The sequence below is a fragment of the Panthera tigris genome, chromosome E1, assembly GCF_018350195.1.
Source record: "Panthera tigris isolate Pti1 chromosome E1, P.tigris_Pti1_mat1.1, whole genome shotgun sequence".
In the NCBI taxonomy this organism is placed as follows: Eukaryota; Metazoa; Chordata; class Mammalia; order Carnivora; family Felidae; genus Panthera; species Panthera tigris.
The window spans coordinates 60604768-60628131 of NC_056673.1; the positions used below are offsets into that span (position 1 = coordinate 60604768).

The 23364-nt window shown below is 54.0% G+C and overlaps 1 protein-coding gene across 1 annotated transcript; it reads right to left on the bottom strand.

Moving 5' to 3' along the window:
• Positions 1 to 234: 234 nt before the first annotated feature.
• Positions 235 to 23303, bottom strand: OGFOD3 (2-oxoglutarate and iron dependent oxygenase domain containing 3). Its single transcript, XM_042966447.1, has 9 exons — positions 23108 to 23303; positions 21952 to 22169; positions 17776 to 17851; positions 16032 to 16074; positions 13578 to 13642; positions 12974 to 13030; positions 8029 to 8182; positions 4637 to 4760; positions 235 to 557 (listed from the first exon to the last, which is right to left on the bottom strand). The coding sequence occupies exons 1-9, from the start codon at positions 23179 to 23181 to the stop codon at positions 421 to 423; spliced, it is 948 nt and encodes a 315-aa protein (XP_042822381.1). The 5' UTR covers positions 23182 to 23303; the 3' UTR covers positions 235 to 420.
• Positions 23304 to 23364: the final 61 nt, after the last annotated feature.

Consider the following 23364-nt stretch of genomic DNA (forward strand, 5'->3'; position numbering starts at 1 on the left):
CCCCCAACGTGTCTCCCAGAGCCGTGCACTCACTGGACCTTCTCTACAGGCCATGGCATCATCCACATTCAAAAGTCAGTCTTCGGCGGATGAATCTGGATGAGGCCCAGGCAAGTGATTATCTGTTCACAAATGGGAATTTCCACCCAGGGCCCCGGGATCCCCTCTTGGGGAAGGGTCGCTGCTAGCTTCTGGGCCTGATGTCAACAGCACGCCGAAGCAAACACACAGTGCTTGGTGGTGAAAAGCTGCTTCCCCCTAATTTACTTACGGACGACAAATGATTGAAACATCAGGAAATCAAAATCCAGGGTGATTCATAAGGCACCTTGTTCAAAGGAAATGGGCTGAAATGGGGAGAGGAGGACGTTCTGTTCAGTGTGGCTGCTTCCCAGCGGGAGGGCACCGTGAACAGGAGGGCTACGTGAACTCAGGGTCTGCGATCCCGTGGTCGGGGTTGCAGGTGAAGGCGATGGTGACGGCGTAGCGGGTGCCCCAGTGGACCTTCTCCACACGGTGCAGGTTCTCGGACCCTGAGGTAAAGAAGGACACCCGGCCTAGGACAGAAGAGAGAAGAGGGAAGTGACCCGGAGGCCACACACATGGCCGGCCCTGACACAGCAAACCAGGAAATAGGACAGGTGTACCCACCATGGGAACGGCTGCAGCAGGACACCTCCATGCGTGAGGGGCACCCCAGCCCCCGCCCTGGCCCTCTTTGTGGTGGGTGGGCCCAGATGTGGGGGCCAGGTCCTGCCAGCACCGTCCAGGGTGCCCCGACAGGCCACGTGACCTCCCCAGGCCCACCCCTCACAGGCTTTCAGGTTCTACTCCCATGTCAGACAAAACCAAACCCTGGAGAGTGATGGCAATGTCTTACCAAAGAATCAAGAAAGATATGTCAAGACAAAACACCCAATGCCTCGTCAGCTCCCTTCAAGTTGAGATAAATGGTCTTCACCTTTCTGCCTAGGGAAAGGCAGCTTCTGGGAGTCCAGAGTAGGGGCCCTTCCAACCTGTCCATTTTCAGACAATTCCATGTTCAACTGCTTCTGTCTTTAACTGGCCTTGCACACAGCACTATAGAATTTTCTACAAGCGAGCTGACCATTACCAAGCCATGACGGAGGAACCTGAGATTCAGCAGGTACTATGCTCTGGCCGCGTGGCAAGGCCCCATGACAACCACATTTCCCTTCACAGTTACAGCTCAGCCGGTTGAGTGTCCGACTCTTGATTTCAGCTCATGTCATGAGCCCAGGGTTGTGGCATTGATTGAGCCCTGTGTCAGGCTCTGCACTAAGCATGGAGCCTGCTTGGGATTCTCTCCCTTTCCCTCTGCCCCTCCCCTGCTTATGCTCTCTCTCTCTAAGATAAAAAGAATTAAAACAAAACAAAACAAAAACCCACAACACAAAAAACAATAAAAAAAACCCACAAAGCCACTGCTGGACAGTTGACTGCTTCCATCAATACTTGCAAATTGACCGCAATCTTTGCAAAGGAGAGAAGAAGCCACCTCAGACACGCCCGGCTTTCTAGCTGTAAACAGAGAACTGGGCTCTGTTTGGAAACAACAGAGCAAAAGAAATGGTGAACACACAGGAAACCTATGAGTGTGAGCCTGGGGGCTCCTGGAACTCACACACAGTGCAGTCCCCTCCTCTGGACCAGCCCAGCCACCCCCATGGGAAGGAAACGCTTTCCCAGAGCAATCCGGACCCACCACACTTTCTGAGAGTTACATTTATTTATTTATTTTTTAATGTTTATTTGAAAGAGACAGAGTGGAAGTCGGGGAGGGGCAGAGAGAGAGGGAGACACAGAATCCGAAGTGGGCTCCAGGCCCTGAGCTGTCAGCACAGAGCCTGACACGGGGCTCAAACCCACCAACCGTGAGACCATGACCTGAGCCGAAGTTGGATGCTCAACCAACTGACCACCCAGGCACCCCAAGACTTACATTTTTAAAACACATCTTGTCCTTGGTCTCTTGATTCAAACTTGAGACATGGGACAGCAGCCAGGCCTGTCTGCACAGCGGCCGCCGGCCTCCCGTGCCCTTCCACCCCCTCTGCCCATGTAGACAGACGCAGTTCTCAAGTGTCTGTGGACGCACAGTAACAGTAGGGGTCTCCATGTCCCTTCCAGCATTTCCGCACAGTTTGTAGACAGAGGTGCTGAAGAGCAGAGAAAAGGACCTTGGGACAATACAGAGCCTTCCACCATTCATGCTGTTGGAGCCTCAGAAGAAGTTAACATTGGGACAGAAAAAGAGAACTTGAGGAAACAATGACCCAAACTTTCCCCAAAGTCGTGAAAACCTGGCTTTTAATCCAATCCAATCCAATCGGTGTAGCCAACCCCGAGTGGGACGCGGAGGCCCATCACAGTCAAACAGATGAAATGAGTCATTTGGGAAAATCTTGGAAGCATCAGAGAAAAAAGGCAGTGACCATGGGGACAGTGACCCTGACAACGACTCTCCCTCAGCAAGAATGGAACCTGAAAATAAAATGATGTTTCTACAGAGAAAGGAAAATTCTATCACTCCAGAATTTCACAGCCAGTGGAAATATGCTAGAAAAGGTGAAATGAGGGCATTTACAGAAGAGCCACAGCCGGCAGACCCATGGGGCTAGGAGTGTTAAGGCCAAAGAAAAATGGTCCCCATCGGAAACCCAGGTCTATGGAAAAGAGTGAGGGTTCTGGAAAGATCAAATGAGTGGGAAAATGTAAGTGTGTATTTTATTGTGTGTATTTTCCTGTGAATTTCCACAAGAGAGGAGAGACTGTCCAAAGCAAGAACCATAACATTTAAATTGGTCTCATTGGTGGGTGAGCTGCTGTGCGTCTCTCCAGAGTCAAACGACAGCTCCCACGATGTCTGTGGGGACGAATGTACCTCGCTGAGCCCCAGGCAGGGACAGCACACAGTCAATCGTATAAAATAGTGTGGCTGCCTCTCATCTTGTCCACCTGGAAAGAGGCCCTCAGACCCCATCAAGTGCCGGTGTGGTAACTAGAGAAAAGTACGGCACCAGCTGCACAATCCTGAGCCCCTCTGTCCTGTCCAACCAGCAGGTAAGCCCTACACTTGATTCTGACGGGTGAAAAGTCCATAGTAATTAAGTAAGAGTAGGTACCACAGAAATGCTCTGAAGAACCCAGTGGCAGGCCGCTCGTATCAGAACCACAAGCAAATTATTAGCAGAGGATGAAATCACCATCTGTCCAGGGACCAGTGCTGCTAACTCACCACACGAGGCAAAGAGCAAGACAGACCTGTAACATTTACACTGGTGGGTGGGGCTCCCAGGGCCACATCCCCCAGAATCTTGTCTCCCAGGGCCACATCTTCTAGAACCATGCTCCCAGAACCATGTCCCCCAGGGCCACATCCCCTAGAACCTTGTCCCCCAGGGCCATGTCCCCCAGGACCATGTCTCCCAGAACCACGTCCCCTAGAACCTATCCCCCAGGGCCACGTCCCCCAGACCTGCGTCCCCCAGCAGTGGGTCTCCCAGGGGAGAGTCTCCCAGGGCCACGACCCCCAGAACCATGTCCCTCAGGGCCGTGTGCCCCAAGGCCACATCCTCCAGGACTATGTCCTCCAGGGGTGCATCGAGTTGTACTGCCCACCCAATTCTATAAACACAAAACATTTCAGTATTCACAAAAAGGTACTTTCTGGCTTTTTACACTCTTCAGTAAACAACTTAGAGATTGGGCTCAGCAACTGAGTAACCAAGCGTGTGAGAGAAACTCAGTGTCTGTAATCCTGCGTGTTCTTTTTCTCTGGGACAACAAGGGCACTTCTCAAAAGCATGTGCATGTAACACCCAGTCTCAGTGACAGAAGCTTCTCTGGTTCTTTATCCATTAAAGCCTTGGAACTGCAGGGTGTCCAGGGCCCCTCCTGCCCACTGACTGAGCCCAGGTCTACACCTCTTCCTGTGCTCACCCCATGGAGGGAGGAGAGCAAACCCCGAGCGGTTTAATTTCTTTTTTATGCCTTTTGATTTCCAAGCCATTTGGTGTCCAATTCAGAGCTACTACAAGGAGCAGTTTGGACCCACCGGCTTGGGGGACTCCCCCATGGCTGACAGGAACATTCTGGCCAAGCCAGGTGGGCACCCTCACTGGCCTGACCGAGCTCCCAGCCGGCAGGAGCCCAGTGAGCAGGTGAGGACAATGCCACAGGCACAGGTGAGACGCGGCAGCAGGTGGACGGCACTGGCACTGTCCGAGGTACCTGGGCTGGAGCCAAGTGGCCGGGTCTGTCTGTGAGTGCCCTCTCTTCCCCACAAGTGCCAGAGGGAGGGACACGTCATCTGCCCAGCACCTGCTCACTGGGCAGCTGAGTGTCCGCACTGTGTCCGGGGAGGCAAGCCCCAGTGCTCAGCGCTGTTATCAACATCGTCAGGTTGGGAGTATCACCTCACGTGAGCTGCTGAGTCCCTCTGGGGAGTGCACTACAGGGCAGGGAGGGGCGGGCTCTGGGAACCGCTGTGCCATGGCGGCAGCGACCGTGGGCGATGGGGCCCCTGGGTGTCCAGGACCAGCAGACGCATCCAGGCAAGCGCAGCATCGCTGGGCATCTGCCCATGCCTGGGGCTGCCGCGTGAGGGCCCTACCTGCTCTTGGCTCCACTGTCTTGTTGGCCCCCTCCTCCACGAACACAAATCTCCCTCCGCCGAAGTCGTCCAGGTAGTCAGAGAGGTAGAGCAGCGAGGTGTAGTCAAAGGAGCCATAGGTCACCTGTGGGCAGAGGGGAGGGAGCGCGTCACCATCGAGGTGCTCGTGGGGCACACAAGCCCAGGACACCGCTCTCAGCCTTCAGAGGTCAGCATACAACACGTGCACCTAACAGAGGCCGCTCACTGCCTTCTTGACTTCAGAAACACCTTGGTTGAGCCCACGGTCGTGTGTTTTTGCTGGGACTCTGGCACAGCTCAAACGCCCGGACAGCTGTCTTCTGGAAAGGCAGCGTGTGCAGGACGCAGGGCAGACAAGCCGGCACCATAGCGATTCCTGGGACGGTGGCAGCGTCATCGCTGACCTGCAGGGCCAGTCTCCTGCACCAGCAGCAACGGCAAGTGCTGTCACTCTTTCAGATGCTGGGCGACTCCAACCTTTGTTCTTAACTCTAGTAAAAACACGTGCCATAAATTTACCATTTAACCACCTCAGTGCGCAGCCCGGGGGGCAGCAGGCATGTTCTCACTGTTGTGCCACCATCCCCTGTCTGTCTCCAGAACTCCAACCTCCCACATGGAAACTGTCCCATTACACGCTCACCCCTGCCCCCCGCCCCCTGGTGCCGACCCTTCTGACAACTCTAGAGACCTCATAGCCATGGGATCCCACGGGATCTGTCCTTTTGTGTCTGACCCTCTTTGTGTAGATGCTCGTTTGCAGAGGAGGGGTGCGTCTGAGCACGGACCCTCTGAGAATCGACCCCCACTCCTGCCTGGACGAAGGAATGGAAACAGGGGGCGGCTATCGTTTGTTTCCTCAGATGCCCCGAAGTCGGGGACGGAAGGGACCCCTGGAAGCCACTGCAGGCCAGGGCTGCCGCACAGACACGTTGTTTTCAATGTGACACCTTCAGGGTTTGGTTTAAAACCTCGGGCTGCCGAGGAGAAGCTAACTGTAATATGAAAGGAAGATGTAATTTCCAAGGGCTTCAGTGACACAGATCAGAACAAAGAGCTTTAATAATTAATAAACGGAATTGGTGAGAGATGCACTTTTCTCGTGCAAAGAATTTTAATCACATAACAATGTATTCCAGGCTGATGAACCATTCAATTAGCAAGTCTGGGGTAGGAGAGGAACAGTAACGGAAGAGTCTAAGAATTAGTCTGAAACGTCACCCCGCCAGCCCTGACGCACAGCCCAACCCCTGCCTCTAAGCTGCTGGGTTGACAGCCAGTCTTACAAGATTTTACTGACACCTGTAGGCATCATGGGAACGGGACGCAGAAGCCCCGGGCCAACCCCCTGCGACATGTCTGACCACAGCTTGAAGAGCCTTCTCCCCTGCCACCATCTTTACCCCCATCACCATGACAACAGTCATCCCCTGACATGAGGTGGCCAACCAGCAAGGCTGCTGTGGTGACGGAGACCCCACATCACCTTGTGCCCTCTGCACCAGGCCACATGAAGCTGGATTCTACACACCTGGGCTTGGCTCCACAACCCCACCAAGAGCCCATCTTGGCTTCGCCTTAACTGATATTCGTTCACCAAACACCAGGGTGATGGGAGACCACGATCTCCCAGGGCCTGCTTCTAGAACACCTTCAGCAGTGAACCTCACATGAGTTGAAAGCATACATGAGCCACATAAGCTTAAAAGAGACCCAGGTACAGCAGGAGGGTCCAGGAGCCTGACCCTCTCATACCCACCCATCCCCAGATGCTGCACAGGAATCCCCCCAAAGCTCACGTGAAAACCGGGGACCTGGGTAAGGAGGAAACTGGAAGCAGTGGGCTCTGGTGGGGAGTCTGTCCTGAGCTAGAGACAGGAGCCCCACGGATCACGAGCAGGTGCCACGGTCCAGTTCTCTTGTGTCTGAGGACGTCTTCTCGCCATGCCCACGTGTGAGCGGTCCTTGGCTGCTCGCACTGCCCTGGCTCCTGCAGACCCTTCTGTGGCCTCCTGGCTCTAAGCACCCCTCTGGAGAGCCTGCAGCTTCCGACTTGTCACCGGGGCCTGTCTCTTCCCGCCTGAAGAGTATGATCTTCGAGAACGCGGCCAGGGCGTGTTTCTCTTGAACCGACTCTTCCTGGTGTGTGGACGGCTGTCCTTCCTTTGTGCAGAAAATCCTCCTGGACTCCAGCCCACGCGTGGGGCCCCCTTCTCTGTGTGCTGGAAGTACCTGTCTGTCCTCCGCATACATCGTCTTTTCCCTCAGCACCAGAACACCCTCTTCTGCCTCTGTAGTGTCTGTGATCACCTGACACCAAAGGTCTCACCCTGTCCCCGAATGATGATCTGACCGTGGTTACCAATGGGTCAAAAGCTGCCAATGCCACGAGGTGCAGGGGGATGGGGCTCCATCACAGCCGGATCTGAGCACATGGTGCCTGCCACCTGGAGGCCAGAAACCCCACACTCCCAGCCTGAATCTGGTGGAGCCCCAGAGCGGCGTGGGCCCACACGGGAGCCACTGGCCACAGATGCCACTTCTGTTTACACTGGCTTGAGCCGATTACACGTCGGGGTCCTCAGTTTCACTAACCACACGCAAGTGCTCGCAGCCATGCATGGTGCCTCCTCCATCAGCTCAGTCGAGATGAAACAGACTCTAGGCATCTGGCTGGTCTTGAAGCCAAAGCCACATCTGCAAGCGTGCATCCCAACCTGCCTCATCACTCACCCCGGTTCTGGGTATTTTCCACTTGCTTCTTTTGTTCTAGCATCTAGGGACACGAGGGGTGTCCTGGGTCACCTGAGCACATGGCAGCCCTCGGGTGTCTCCCGAGGCAGGTCTCCCCTGGCAGCATGCCGAGACTGTGGGTGTGCAGGGGGGTGGGGGGTGGGGTGGCTGCAGGACAGGCAGGGACGGGCTCCTCCTGCAGCTGGTCAACATCACGGATCGAGAGCAGAGCAAGGACGGGAAATCCAGAGGGTCCAGAGTGGTCAAGAGATCTTCCCATGAAGAGGAAGAACATGGGGGCGGGGCAGGCAGGCCCGAGGAGAGGCCACCTGCAGCTGCAGGGGCAACAGAAGGCTGCCCGGGGGACACGTGGTGAAGCTTATGGCGCCAGTGGAGACGGCCACAGAGGACAGAGTGCCCACCACTTCTTAAAGCACTTTTCACCATCACTTGGGGACAGGTTCCCGCCCCCCCCCCCGACTACATCCTCGGGGTTCGGGACACACCTGAGCATCAGAGACCAAGATGTGTAAAACCCCAACCACAGAAAGGCCGCAGTGGACACTCAGAAACCCGGGCGGGCAGCTCGGGCAGCCACGAACAAGCCCCGGGGCCCATGCTGGAGAGCGGGTGCCCACCTTGTCCACGTGCGCGTGCCAATACTCGTCGTGTGCCGTCCGGGCTTGGGTGCTGTTGATGCGGGAGAAGAACGTGGGCTTGGTCAGGTGCAGCGAAGATGCGCTGATGCCAAAAGCCTGGGCGATCGTGAGCTGGACCTTCTGCCGCACGTCCCTGTAGAGAGGACACAGGCGTCACCCAGGAGCAGCGCAGCCTCAGAGGAGAGGATTCTCCACGGGCCCCACGGAGCCCACGCAGCGCCACGCTACAGAGTGACAGGGCTGTGGGAAAGCAGCAAGATGGACAGACGTACGTGCGGCCCACGCACGTGTGAAGGCGCATCGTGTGCAGAGCCAGGAACCCTGAGGACCGGCTCCTTGGGGCATGGCCAAGGGCAGGGGCCCCGTCTGCGGGGACAGACAGGCGGCTGCGGGGCGAGCGGCCCTCTGCACAGGGTGCACGTGCTCCCAACAGAGGTCCGGAGGACGACCTCGGCCCTGAGAGCTGCACCGTACGTGGTCAGGGGCTCGGGCCATTCCTGCCGCGGCAGAGGGGTGCTGCCCCCGGAGACACCAGCCCCTCCCTGGCACGTCCAGGGGTCTGGGCTCCCAGCCCTACACACGCGGCTGTGTGGCGAGGTGCCACGGGGCACAATTCACCACACGGGCATTCGTGGTGGGGGCACCACCCTCCCTGGACCACTGCTGACCTGCACGGCCCATTCCACAGAGCCCCAGGGAGCCGACTCCTGGGAGGCCAGGAGGCAGGGGAGCAGCGCTACACAGGCTGAGCCACACCTGTGAGGCGGACACATGCACTTGCTGTCCATCTACCTACACACGTCTACACACGTGCACACACGTACCTACCTACATACATGCCCACACACATGCGCACACACGTACACACACCAAACACACTAACTCCCACACACATCTACGCATGCACATACCTGCTCCCATATACACGTACGTACGTGTACACACCCATACGCGCCTACATGTACAGGTGTGCACACACACATACATGTGCACACACAGGTACCTACCTGTGTGCACGCTTACAGAATATATGGTAAACTAGGTCTAGGACCACAAATGATGGAGCTCCAGCCCAACAGGACATAAATCATTCCAACATTTCCAAACCACTGATGATGATGCTTCGACATGCACACCACGTGCTCAAGGGCACTCCCACAAGGCAGGGCACTAACTGGGGGTGCGCTAGACCCTTCCTGGGGTGGGGCTCCCCCAAACTCATCTCAGTAAGTAGTTATTCTAACATTGCTGATGCCCATGGAACTTCTGCTGGACCAACAATTATGTTCAGAATTCTTCGGACTCCTCCATGGGGTAGGAGGGACATATGCATTCAGCAGCTCTTATCACCCAAGTCATAAAAAGTACTTATGAGCACATCACTTATCCAGCGGGCTCCGTTTCTTCATCTTTGTTCACCTTCAAGGCCCAAAGCATTTCAGAGTTTAGCCAAATGTCAGAGTCCGACAAACTGAAAGAACTTAGAGACTCATGATATTCTTCCACCTGTCACCAAACAGCACACGGTGTGGATGACGCATTGACAAAGCGATGGTGCTCCTCCGGGAATCAATCCCAGCTTCACTCCACGCACAAGCTTCCTCTCTCAGCTTCTGCAGTACTTTCTGCTTCTCTCTCCTGGTTTTCCTCACTTTTATGTTCACCAACTCAACATTTCCACCTCGGAGCCAGAAAGAGCCCCGCCCACTTGGGGCACACTGGCCTTCCACTTCTTGGTTCCCGCTGTGGTGACGCTCTCACTGTGGCGACGGTTCCCGCTGTGGCGACGGCTCCCACGGGGCCACCAGGACAGTCCTCAGCTTTCATGGTTCTGGCTTCTGTGCATATCATGCTGCGTATTCTCCCTGATGTCAGCGCACAGATGGCGGCTGAGAAAAGTCTGGAAGCGATTTGGTGGTTTTTATCTTCGGCACATCCAGAAAAGGCGGTTTGGTGACTCAGAGTCCAGGACACGACGTGGACGTGGTCCTGAGTGTAACAGCCCGAGGTGTGGTGCGGGGAACGGTTCAGACCAAATGTTTGCCTTGAACATTGGCCAGATAGCCCATCTCAGCCACCATTCTCCTTCCAGGTTTGTGAGACCCACAGACGGAGCGTTGCATTTTCTGTGAATTATCGGAATCCTTGTGTGGGAGACAGCAGTGGAGAGGTCCCCCAAACCCTGCTCTGTCACCCTGCAGATGTGCTCTGTGATGATCTAGACCATAAATTAGATCACACTGGTATCTCGTGCTGGTAATATTCTGGTCATGTCTCCAAATGCTCGGTTATTTTTAACCATAGAATAGACAAGATGAGAAAAAAGATTTCCCTAAACACTGCCATCTACTTGGCAACACTCTTCAACAACATATTTTGAAAAGTTTTCATTATTTTTTTAGTTATTATTATTTAACAATTGGTTTATTGTGTGAAACTGATTGGTTCCTTCCCTCTTTCTTCATTGATAATTACCAATCTCATTTACTAAACCTTAAGCTGCACTAGAACACAGGGGGCATCGCCTGCCTCTTGGGAGCCGTCATATCCAGTGCCCACGTGCCCAGCGACAGCACGCATGCTTCTGGGTGCAACCACCGACTGGGTTTTCTCTCCAGAAATACAAACTCTTTTTCATTTGTGCAACCCTTCCTGGGTTCTGTGTGCGACCGCAAGCCCTTCCAGACTACAGAGGTGACCGACACCCTTCCTCTCTGCATGTTCACACTCAAATGAGACAGAAATCTGCTGTTCTCCCTTCATTCACGGTGTTCATTCATATGTTTCATCGACCTTGTGAACGTGAAAATACCGACCCACACTTTTTACTAAACGGTAACATGGTGAACGACGTTAACTGGTCACTGGGTAATCACAGACTGAGGCTCCTGCACCACCAGTGCCCGGCTGGTTGCACCAGGAGACCCTGTCGTGCTCCAGGCCCAGACTTCACAGCCACCAAGTGAGGTCACTAGTGCATGGCAGGGATCAAGTGCACCACTCACTGCCGTTACTATTCATGTGTAGAGTTCATCCGACCCCTCACTTCTCTCTGGACCAGTAGCCCAGCTTTGTTTTCCAGCTGTCTCCCTGGAGACGTGACCAAGGGGAAGCGGCAGCTGTGTTTCCAGCCCAGGAGGCCTGCTGGCTGCTGGCTGGGGATGGGTGCTGGAGCTGAGGGCGCACAAGGGCAAAGTGGGGGCCGCGTGGGGACGGGATGCCCGGTGGCGTGACTGGCGGCCCTTACATGACCCACACGGGGACAGAACTGCACACACTCACACAAATAAGGTGAAAGCAGGGAATCTGAACAAAAAGGTGGCATGGTGCCACATCCTGGGGGCGACACCCTACTCTCACACGAAGCAGTTGCAGTCAGGGATCCTGGGTGGAGGGTACAACAGGGTCTCCCTGTGCTAGTTCTCAAAACAGTATGGAAGTCTTGATTATCTAAAAGTTAAAAGTTTTAAGTAAAAAACAAAAACACTCCTGGGGCACCTGGGCGGCTCAGTCGGTTGAGAGCCAGACTCTGGATTTCGGATTCAGGTCATGATCTCACGGTTCATGGGAAGGAGCCCAGAGTCAGGCTCTGTGCTGGCAGCGGAGAGCCTGCTTGGGATTCTCTGTCTCTCTGCCCTTCTCCTCTCCCCAAGATAAAAAACAAAACAAAACAAAACAAAAACAAACGAACACCTTGCCCCAGTGGGGGAGCTGCCAGGACAGGAGGGCTGTGTCTGACAGGGCACCGAGTGGGGGTGGCACTGGCATGTGTGGTGTGACTGGGGAGTGGGCACAGCCCTGCACGGCGGTTACAAGAGCTGCTGGACCCCCCTGAGGCTGGATGTGCCTCCGTATCCGTGAGCTGTCATGAAGGCCAGAGAACAGCCCTGGGCCGAGGGGCACACGCAGCCTCCACTGGGTGGCGTGAGGGCCATGGCCTGGCTAGACCCACAGCTGCGGAGGCGGCTGCCCTGTGTACTACCCACCAGCACAAAGCGTGCTCGGGTGAATTCCGCACGTCTGCCCTGACTGCGCAGAGGGCCGGAGAGGAGCCAGGGGAAGAAGGAAACCTCGGAGCCGGGAGAGTAGACCAGTCCGCACAACCCCGCCTCCCCTCAGTATTTCTGCGGCCACTCGCTGGGGTTTGGGATCCCTGGCCTCCTGGGGGCAGAGAGGTACCACCCCTTCATCCACCTGCCTGGATTCCAACAAAGTGAACGGTGCATTTCACCTCTCGTGAGACCCTCTGTTCCCAACATGCCCACGACAAGCCAGGGGCTGGGGGGCTGGGGGGGGCGGGGTTGAAAGGGGACGCTGCTGGGGCGTGGCCGGCGGGCGTGGATGGGTGGTGGTCTTTGAGGGCGTGGTCGAAGCGTGGATTGGATGGGTGTGACCAGTGGGCCACGGACTGGGAGGTGTGGTCAGGGGCAGGCTTGGACTAGGCCGGTGTAAGTGGATAGGCACACCACAGGGGGAAGGGGACAGGGTGATGATGGGGTGAGTGTGACCGGGACCAAGGGGGTAGGCGTGGCCTGGCCAGGCCAGGGGAATGGTGGGGAGGGCTTGGCGTAGGCCCGGGGTGGGTCAGGCCAGGGGTGGGCGTGGCCTGGATTGAGTTGAGTGGGCGGTGCTGGCGGGGTGGGTGTGGTCTAGGGTGCGTGGTGGGCGGGGGCAGTGGGTGGGCGTGGACTGGATGGAGTGGAGTGGAGCCGGGGCTAGTGGGCGGGACGAGGATGGGGTGGGGTTGCCTGGTGGGCGGGGTGGGTGTGGTCTAGGTGGTGGGTGGGCGGTGCCGGTGGGCGGGGCACACTTGGGTTCCGCCCCCGGTTGGGCTGGGCTCCTGGGCACACCAACCCTCAGCCCTCCCCACTCCGCCCGCTGCACTTGCCTCCACATCTGACCTCCTCACCCCTTTCCTCCTCACCGGTACAACTGGAAGTCCTCTTCTGAGAAGACGGTTTGTATTTTATCTCCAAAGTATCTGCGAAAAAACAGAGTATTAACAAATGCAACATTTCATTAAACGTTTATTGTTAACGTTTTATTATATAACATTTAAATCTTTTCCTTATTTCCTTTAAACTCAGTGTTTCCTCCAACTAACCAGTAGGTCCCTGAAAACTAGCTTGTCCTAACTGCTCCCTCTACAATGACAACTATGTGATTAAAAGGCAGGGAAGTCAATACCAGCAGAGTGAGGGTGACATTCAGCAAGGCTGGGAGAATCCCTTTCCTTTCCTGGCCTCAGGGAGGATCAGAGTACCCCTGACTCTTTCCAGCTCCCCTTGGCCCCAGAGCCCGGCGGGTACCACTGCCCCCCCACTTCCTTTAGCTGTCCCTAGGCCTCAAGTAGGTCCTGCTTTCCCAAGAAGCGCTCCCTGGGTGTAGCACTAGACTATTCCCTGCAGCTGGTGAACAGGGACCCTGCACATGAGAAGGGCCACACCTCCCACTTCCCAGATAAGAACTGCACAAGGGTGCAAGGTCATACCACACAGAGAGGGTCGCAGCCCCTCTTGGGCTCTCACCTGTACAGGTTCACAAAGTGCTTCCCAACAGACAGGGCTCCTGAGTGCAAGTCCAGGATGGACGCCTGGAAAAGACGTGCACAGAGCACAGGGTGACGGGGTTTGAAAGTCGCCAAAGGTAAACGCAGACCACTGAGATCCAGCCTATGCTTGCCCTGGGCCAGGGAGCAGTGCTGGGTTTCAAAAAAGTTGGGCCCAGGGTACGTATAGGACATCTCGTTCTCTCCTGCCTAGTCCGATTTTCTGAAAACAGTCCACAGTCTGTGAACTCCTGCAGCTGAATCACACCCCACCCACCCTCCCTCCTTCAGCCCTGTTGAGGTGTAAGGGGACCACACATCACACGCCCATGAACCACCATCAATCACCAAGATAACAACCACATCCCAAAATGTCCTTGCACCCCTTTACCATCCTGCTCCTGCCTCTCTCCACCCACCCCTCCCCACCCAGGCAACCACTGATATGCTTCCTGCCATGACAGATTCACGCTTTCTAGAATTATCTGTGAATGTAATCATGTGGGATACGCTCTTTTTGGGTCTGGCTCCTTCCACTCAGCATCACCTCTCTGTGGTTTGCTCATGCCTTCGTGTCTACAGACGTCCACCGTCCTTGTTGCTAAGGAGTACTCCGTGGTCCGGGATGCCACAGCCACGTGGCCTGTTTCCAGTTTGGGGCTATTACAAATCTGCTCTGAGCACTGGCGGACAAGATGCTTTCATCCTCTTGGGAAATCCCTAGGAGTGGAATTAGTGAGTCATACCTCTCTACAGGATGGCCAAAGTGTTGTGCACTCCCTTCTGTGGGCCCTTCCCCATATCTAGGAGAAGTGGTCACCAGGACAAATCATCTTTATGCTGTCTGGGAAGCTACTATATCTTTCCTCATTGATACCGCAACCAGCCCGGAGGTTTGAACATAATTTGAGCTTAATAAATGTTAACTGAGGGGTGCCTGGGTGGCCCAGTCGGTTAAGCATCTGACTTCAGCCCAGGTCATGATCTCACGGTTTGTGAGTTTGAGCCCCGTGTTGGGCTCTGTGCTGACAGCTCAGAGCCTGGAGCCTGCTTTGGATTCTGTGTCTCCCTCTCTCTCTGACCCTCCCCTGATTGTGCTCTGTCTCTCTATGTCTCTCAAAAAATAAATAAATGTAAAAACAAAAAATTTTAAAAAAATAAATGTTAACGAGCTTAAAGACATCAAATCTGATAATTTGCCACAAGACAATTTCCTGGGGGAATGCCCAACAATGAATAAGAAATGAGTCCATGCACAAATGGGTTTTTAATAAATGCTCCCTCTGAATCAAATCAAACAGAAATAAAAGGAGCTTAATTTCCAGGTAAAAGTTTGCAGAATAAAATAACGCCATGCAGATCATCAGAGAAATACTTAGAAATTCTACCAAAGTCTGTAAACTAATCTTCCCAGGACTTTCAAACATGTAGACTGATTCAGGTCCGTGTAATGGCGATAATCCAGGGATCACCAAACAATGCAGAGGGGACTGATCTTCCACAGCTCCACTCACTGGGTGAGGAGACCCACGTTCAGGACGCCACACAGGAAGGCAAGCTGACGTGCAGGGTTCGCAGGGACAGAGGCTGCCCAGGAGGCAGATGAGACACAGTGCTGGCCGCCTGTTCCCGGCAGCTGTTGTAACTAATCACCACCAACTGGGGGCTTGAACCAGCAGAACTTTATCCTGTCACAGCTATTGAAGCCAGAGGTCCTAAATCCAGGTGTGGGCAAGGCCACGCTCCCTCCAGAGGCCCTAGGAGAGAGTGCCTCCTGCGTCTTCCAGCTTCTGGTGGCTCCAGGCGTCCCCTGGCTTGTGGTGGCATCCTTCCACCTCTGCCTCTATCTTCCTGTGGCTTCTCCTCTTCTTCCTCAGATCTCCCTCTGCCTCTCTCGCCATTGGACTTAGGGCCCACCCCAGTCCAGAACCACCTCCTCTTGAGTCCCTTAACTTAGTGGCATCTGCAAAGACCCTTTTCCAAATAAGGTCCTATCCCCAGGTTCCGGGGGGGTGAGTCGTTCATGTGAGCCCTGAGCCCCCTGCACCTCACAGATGACGGTGCCCACACCATGTCTGTGGGCACCTCCTGCCTGGGGCCTGGGGAGTGTGTCTGCCACCATTTCCCAGCAGCCCTCCCACTTCAGCCTCTCCTGTTTCCAGGGCTTGTCACCCTCCTCACTGGGCTCCTAACTCACTCCCCCTAAGCTCACTGCCTGCGACCAGGTCCATCTGCCCCCAGCTGGGTGTCTGAAATACGAATGAGATCTGGAGCAGGTTGCTGTGACTCACCCTGAAGAGAGGGGACACTCCCATGTCCACCAAATGTGGCGTGGGGGGAGGGGGTACCCAAGAGCCCTGCAAATCCAGTGCTGCTGTCCCTCGGATGGTGAGCAAGTTAAAGGGGTAGAAAGAAAACTAAAGCAGGAACTCACCCCTCCATCAGATCCTCCCAGGGACAGCCCCTTCTCGGCTATGCTGTGGGGAAAGGTCATTGTAAGTCAGGATTTAGTCGGTAGAATAGTCTATGATATAGCTGGGCAAGTAACAACCAGCACGATTAATGCAATGTTAACAGATCATTTACTGTTTATGATATAAACACACATTCAGACCAAAGGACTCAATTTGCAAAGCCAAATGAGAAAATGGCAATATTTCATCATGGTCTTGTTAATTATATATGACACAGTTTAGAAACTACTGAGCTTAAATTTAATTTCCACCTTTGGCACTGAGAGCTGGTGCCCACTAAAATAGGCTGAACTACCCCCACTGGGTCCCTCTGGGCTGACACGTCCCCCCCTGGTCATCAAAGGCTGGGGGACACCTTTGCAATCCCCAGCTCAGGAGGTAGAGGCCCCATGGTGGCCTGTGCTGCATCTGACAGGACCATCCACATCACTGGAGACGCAAGAGCATTTTACAGACCAATCACAGCCTACCAGGAAGCTGTACTGGGGACAGATCGGCCCCTGAAATATCGCTGACTCCTGCCCAACAAGTCCCTACACTGTTATGTAGAAGCATGGGGACCGTCTCCCTGCTGGGACCCTCAGCTGGGCACACCACCGGCAGAAGGCAGCCGGGACCCTCGGCTGGGCACATGGGCAAAAGGCAGCTCGAGGGTCAGACTCTGCTCCACTGGGCACTTGGCATGTGTGTCTAAACAGCTTTTGTGTCTGAACAAGTTGTTGGAAAATCAAAGCCTTAAGATCTTGTTGTTAGGGGGGCGCCTGGGTGGCGCAGTCGGTTAAGCGTCCGACTTCAGCCAGGTCACGATCTCGCGGTCTGTGAGTTCGAGCCCCGAGTCAGGCTCTGGGCTGATGGCTCGGAGCCTGGAGCCTGTTTCAGATTCTGTGTCTCCCTCTCTCTCTGCCCGTCCCCCGTTCATGCTCTGTCTGTCTCTCTCTGTCCCAAAAATAAATAAAAAAAAAAAACGTTGAAAAAAAAGAAAAAAAAAATTTAAAAAAAGATCTTGTTGTTAGGAGCACCTGGGTGGCCCAGTCGGTTGAGCGTCCAACTTCAGCTCATGTCGTGATCTCACAGACACTGTGAGTTCAAGCCCCGTGTCGGGCTCTGTGCTGACAGCTTGGAGCCTGGAGCCTGCTTCGGATTCTGTGTCTCGATCTCTCTCTCTGCCCCTCCCCCACACACGTGCGCTCTCTCTCTCTCTCTCTCTCTTCCTCTCAAAAATGAATAAACAATCAAAAATTTTTTTTAATCCCAACAAAGGAAAAGCCAGTGTCAATTGTACCTGAGTAAGACTTCCTGCCCCATCCTGAGTCACAGCTAGTTGGCCAAAGGGCTAATTCCTAGCCAGTCTCAGCACAGAGACTGAACTGCTCTCTAGTGACCACCTGCTCTCCACAGGTGTCCCAGGGCTCCGCCAGCAGCTCATGGAAGCAGCACTGCCCCGACCTCCTCTACAGGTCAGAACCACTTCCCGTGAAGAGTGGTTAGGCTTCTGGCAGGTTCCATCAGCAGCCACGTGACTGAGGGCAAAAGCCTTCGCTCCTGGAAATTGGAAAAGCCTACCTTTGCCCTTGGAAGCATACAAGAAAATTCTTAGGGAGTTCTAAATGAATTTCTTTAAATCATCTTTTTCGTAGTAATTGTCTGCTTCCTGTCCCCCAGCCCCACTTTCACACTTGTTCAGGACAGAAAAGGCTTGGGTACCTGCGAATCCTCCGGGCTTCATCCCTGGTGATGACGGTGTCGGTGATGCCCCGCCCACACTTCCTAGGGGAGCAGCCTGGAGAGAGATAGCCAGAATGAGATGCTGACCCCATGCTGAATCCCAACAGAGCCATTTGCATTTGTTGAGGATTTACCTGTAGCTGGCCTTCCCCAGGGACAGTTTTGTGGGGTGGGCTGTTCCTTCCACAGGATTGGGGAGACACATTTGGCAAATAAAATGCAAGACACCTAGGGGTGCCTGGGTGACTCAGTTGGTTAAGCGTCCAACTCTTGATTTCGACTCAGGTCATGATCTCACAGTTCATGAGTTCAAGCCCCGCATTAGGCTCTGTGATGACAGTGCAGCCCACCCCCCACCTCAATAAATAAGTAAACATTAAAAAATAAAATAAAATAAAATAAAATAAAATAAAATAAAATAAAATAAAATAAAATAAAATAAAGGACACCTAAACAGGTATGAATTTCAGAGAAGCGACAATGATTCCTCAGCGTAAGTGCATCCTGTGTAGGACACGCTGACATCCCACTGGGCACAGCACACTCCTGGTGGTCCCACACCAGGCAGGACGCTGGGAAGCATCTGGCTCATTGCTTACCCTTGGGAAGAGAGCCCTGAGCCACCCCAGAGGCGGCATCCATGACAATCCATGACCACAGACCCAGCCTTGCTAAGCGCCTGTGAGAAAGTCTTTCCAGGACAACTGAAGTTGTGCTTGTAATTCTAGTCACTGTCCTATCCCAGGGACCCAGCAAAAGCTGCCACCAAATGTGCTTACCACATGTCCCACCCTGAGCTCCCTCTGCCTCTCTGCAACCAGGAGGTGCAGCTGCTTAGGGGCATGAGGATAAAGAAGTCCAGTTGGGGATGGAGCCAGGGTCAGGTGGATGAGGCCAGGAAGAGGCAGAGCATCAGAGGCAGACAGGCTCTGCAAACTCCTTGTGTTTCAGCACTTAAGGTGGGCCCAGCTCCCTTGTACTAGGTGGGCCATCAACAGGTCCTGGCCAATGAGATGGAGACTTGGGACACTCAGGACCTGTTGGGCTGACCTTTAACTTTTCATCTTTTCTCCCCCCCCTTCCTGCCTGGAACATGAGCCTGGTGCCTGGAGGTCAGAGAATGTCCTGAGACCATGTGAGCCACACACTGAGTACAAGTGGTGAGGGGCTCACAGAGCACCAGGCCAACCTAGGGGCGGGGGGGGGGGGCTCTCTCTGGGCCTTGTTGTGTGGGGAAAATAAACTTCTACTTGGAGGACCATCGGGGGAGGGGTGCTTCAATTCCAGAAGGCTAAATACAATCCTACTGACACAGGTGTTTTCATTATAAACAAAAGCCAGATGTATGCTTTTCATAAAAAATGTAAATATGAGACACAGAAGGGTTAATAATAAAAGAAAATACAATAATCACCAAAAGAAAAGTTGGAGAGTGATATCTGTATAACTAATGCACTTTAAGGCAAAAGAATCATTACAGTGCAAAAGAGGGTCATATTTAGAGGTGATAGAACAGTTTACCACGAAGATGAAGGTGTGACAAACAGCATTAGATAGTACCATCTCAAACGCGAAACAGTCAACATGACAGAAGCTACCAGACCCACAGTCGAAGTGGAGATTCCTGCACACCTCTCTCAGTACTCGATGGACAAAGGAGGCAGAAATCCATGAGGATATAGATGGTTTGTATACATGGTAGGAGACTAGGAGAATTACATAGAACTTTGCACGCAACCACTAGCAAACATTTTTCCAGGTGTATATGGAACATTTACAAAAACACAAAATGAAAGTCTGAGCCAAAATCAGAGGATCGATATCATACACATTATTTTATCTGCCTACAATGCAATTAGGTTAGAAATCAATTTTTTAAAAAAATCTAACCATTTTTTAAGTTCATTTATTTTGAGAGAGAGAGAGAGCACACACGTGTGAGGGGGAGGGGCAGAGAGACAGGGGGACAGAGGATCAGAAGCGGGCTTCATGCTGTCAGCACAGAGCCTGACACAGGGCTCAAACTCACGAGCCCTGAGATCATGACCTGAGCTGAAGTGGGCTTCGTGCTGTTAGCAGAGAGCCCAATGCGGGGCTCAAATTCACGAACCGTGAGATCATGACCCGAGCCAAAGTTGGACACTTAACCAGCTGAGTAACCCAGGTGCCCCCAAAATCAATTAAAAAAATTTTTTTAATGTTTATTTTTGAGAGAGAGAAACAGAGTGCAAGCTGGGGAGGGGCAGAGAGAGAGGGAGACACAGAATCTGAAGCAGGACCCAGGCTCCCAGCTGTCAGCACAGAGCCCCACATGGGGCTTGAACTGACAAACCTCGAGACCATGACCCGAGCTGGATGCTCAACCGACTGAGCCATCTAAGCGCCCCAGAAATCAATTTTTAAACAGAACCAAAACCCCATAAATTTTGAAATGCTAAAGTCCATCAGCGACACGTGTTCAATGTGAGTGTGAAGAGCATCATTTGGGTGAAAAAGTGAATTTTGAATGGCTGACTCATCTGTGCACGTGCATGAGCACACACTCCACATACACACAGTGCAGCAGCCTGTCCAGACACCCCCCAGGGGGCAGATCCTCCCACATCAGGAGCCCCCTGCCCCAACGAGAAGCTTTATTTTATTTTTTTTTTAATTTTTTTAACGTTTATTTATTTTTGAGACAGAGAGAGACAGAGGATGAACGGGGCAGGGGCAGAGAGAGAGGGAGACACAGAATCGGAAGCAGGCTCCAGGCTCTGAGCCATCAGCCCAGAGCCCGACCCGGGGCTCGAACTCACGGACCACGAGATAGTGACCTGAGCTGAAGTCGGACGCTTAACCGACTGCACCACCCAGGTGCCCCAAGAAGCTTTAAATACACCTTAACTATTCTTTGTATTGTGGTAAATATACATAACACAAAATTTACCATTTTAACCATTTAAAAAAATTTTTTTGAGAGAGAGAGAGTGGGGGAGGGGAGGGGCAGAGAGAGAGAGAGAGAGAGAGAGAGAGAGAGAGAGGGAGGCAGAGGATCGGAAGCAGGCTCTGTGCTGAGTGCAAGACAGACCACTGCTGGGCTCGAAATCACGAACTGAGGGTTCATGACCTGAGCCAAAGTCGGACCCTTAACCGACTGAGCACCCAGGCGCCCCCCACTGTAACCATTTTTAAGTGTACAAGTTCAGGGATATGAGGCAAATTCATACTGTTGTGCCAACATCACCATTCATCTCCCGAATGCCTTCATCATCCCAAACTGGAACCCCGTGCCCCCCCCCCGGAAACTGTTTTAATGTGGCTAAATTATTAAATGGGCAAGAAGAAACTTCACTTCTAACTACTTGAAAAATACTTTCTCAAAAGCTGGGACACAGGTTAAGAGGGAAAGGCTGAGGGAGTCAGGGGGAGGTAATCCCCTCTGGTGTGCGTCACCACAGCGCCCCTCAGTGGAAAGACTCGGCAATCTTCTTCCAGTTCAGGTCCAAAGCATTGCTCCGAATTAAAAAATTAACTGAATTTTGTCCTTAAAACCCAGTGGCGCAGGCTAGGTTTTTAAAACTGAGAAAGCGTCCAGGCAGCAACGAACGTGCAGGAAATAAAGCCGACAGTGCCCAGTGCCGGGGCAGGCGCGGGGCGGGGCGGGGGGGGGGGGGCGGGGAGGAGGGGCGGGGGGGGGGGGGGGGCTCTCCAGGGTGCTGAACTCCAGGGCGGCCGCTGCCTCTGGGCAGCACTCCCCTCCTCCCCCCAGAAGGGGACACACAGGGACACACTACTCGTCACCAGGAAGGGCTTCTGGTAGGGACATTTTTCGTTGCAACATTTTCTGCAGGAAATACACCTAATGACACTCTACAGCTAATGCCTTTTCTGGCTTCAACTTTCTCATCCCTGCCTTTCCAATTCTGTTATGTCCCTTCAGGCAGTCTCCTCCAACAGATAGTACCCACAGTGTGGGGCACCTCGGTGATCAGCAGGCCTGCCCTTGCACTTCCCAGCCCACGTGTGGGTTAACCGACCTGAAGGAGGGAAAGTTTCACTGTACCCCCCTGACCCCCACACCACGTCGCTGCAGCGAAAGACCCACGCATCTCAAACGCATCACGTTCGGTGTTCACGTAAGGCTCTTTCCCAGACCAAGGCTGCATCGCCTACCTTCAAACCTTCGGTGACTGTCATAGTCCTCCGAGCAGGGCACCTCAATGAACCTGCCAGGCAGGATCTCCCCACGGTGAGCCAGGACCTCAGTGACGCCATCATCACCCCCCAGGCTGCTCCAGAGCAGGAGCCCAGTAAGCACAGCACAGGCCCCCAGGACGGTAGTTCTCAGCCACTTCCTCTGCACCTCCCAAGGTGCCCGGACATTCTTTGTGCTGAGGACAAAACACAACTGCACTCACATGTGCTGAAAAGTGGGCCACGATGACCAGGGAGCATGTTCACACTTAATCACAGGGAGCCCTAAACTGTTCCTGCCCTAACAGAGGTCAGAGCTACTCCCAACCAATCCAGAAGCACTCGCCAGCCTGGAAGGATATGGTGGGGAGTGTGGCCCCCAGCCCCATCTGACCAGGCAGGGCTCACTGTGCCCTGTGCTGGCAACCAGATGAGCTGCCGGCCAGTGTCCCTCCCAGCCCAGCCAGGCTCATGGAGAACCTGAATCTATGTTGCCAATGCCAATCACGTTCCCTGAAACCGAAAGTGACCCTCCAGAACCACACATGTGCTCCTGGTGGACGTAACTAAGGTGTGAGTCCACCCACAAGCCAGCCAAGAGGACAGTACAAGCAACAATGAAAATCATTCATAATTAAGACACTTCTTGCACAACCTGGGTTAACTGTACGTCTAACTAACGTAATTACTGATGTTGCATGCATGTGTGTGTGCACGTGTGTAACTGAGAAACTGTGTGCTCTGCTGTCTAGGAAAAACTTGGTGACTGTAGGGCTTAAAGAACTTGCAAAAAATAAGAAAAAAGATCAAGGCACCCTTGCTTTAAATATGTAATTAATTCTTGAAAAGGAGGGAATCTGACTTATTTTTATATGTGCCTCCCCCCTTTGCAGTGCTATATGAAGAAAACGAATTCCAGTTAAATAAATCCCAAGGTGGGCACAGCATGGTCAGACCATGTTGAGTGGACACCTGATTACTTTAAACAGGGATCATTGATATCCCCGAGGCGGGGAGGAGGAGTCGACCCAGCTGCGCAGCACGCGCCCCCGAGGCCCCGCCCCAAGAAGACCACGCCCATCACACGGCCCCGCCCCGCCCGCCGCAACTCGCCCCTCCCGACGCTGCCCTGTACCTGCACGGGCGCCGGCGCTCTGACGCCCCGCTGCCCTCGGGCGCCCTGAGCGCGCCCCTCCGCTGAGGCGCCATCGGGCCAGGCCGCTGCGGAACCGGGTCGAAGGCGGGAGCCGCCCCGAGCCCGGGCGAGCGCCGCGAGGGGAAGCGCGAGGCCGTCGCGGCCTGGGACGCAGAGCGAAGCGCTCGGCCGTCGACCCCGAGCCTGGCGGCCAGGCCCGAGCAATCGGAGGCCGAACGCCGAGCAGGGCGGGGCGC

Bases quoted from the DNA above. Each gene is read 5' to 3' on its own strand.
- OGFOD3 (XM_042966447.1), bottom strand. From the start codon at position 23,181: ATGGCGCCTCAGCGGAGGGGCGCGCTCAGGGCGCCCGAGGGCAGCGGG. The intron at 22,170-23,107 runs GTACAGGGCAGC...TTTTGTCCTCAG, and splicing joins GAGCGCCGGCGCCCGTGCAG to CACAAAGAATGTCCGGGCAC. The intron at 4,761-8,028 runs GTGGGCACCCGC...CTCTGCCCACAG, and splicing joins GGCACGCGCACGTGGACAAG to GTGACCTATGGCTCCTTTGA.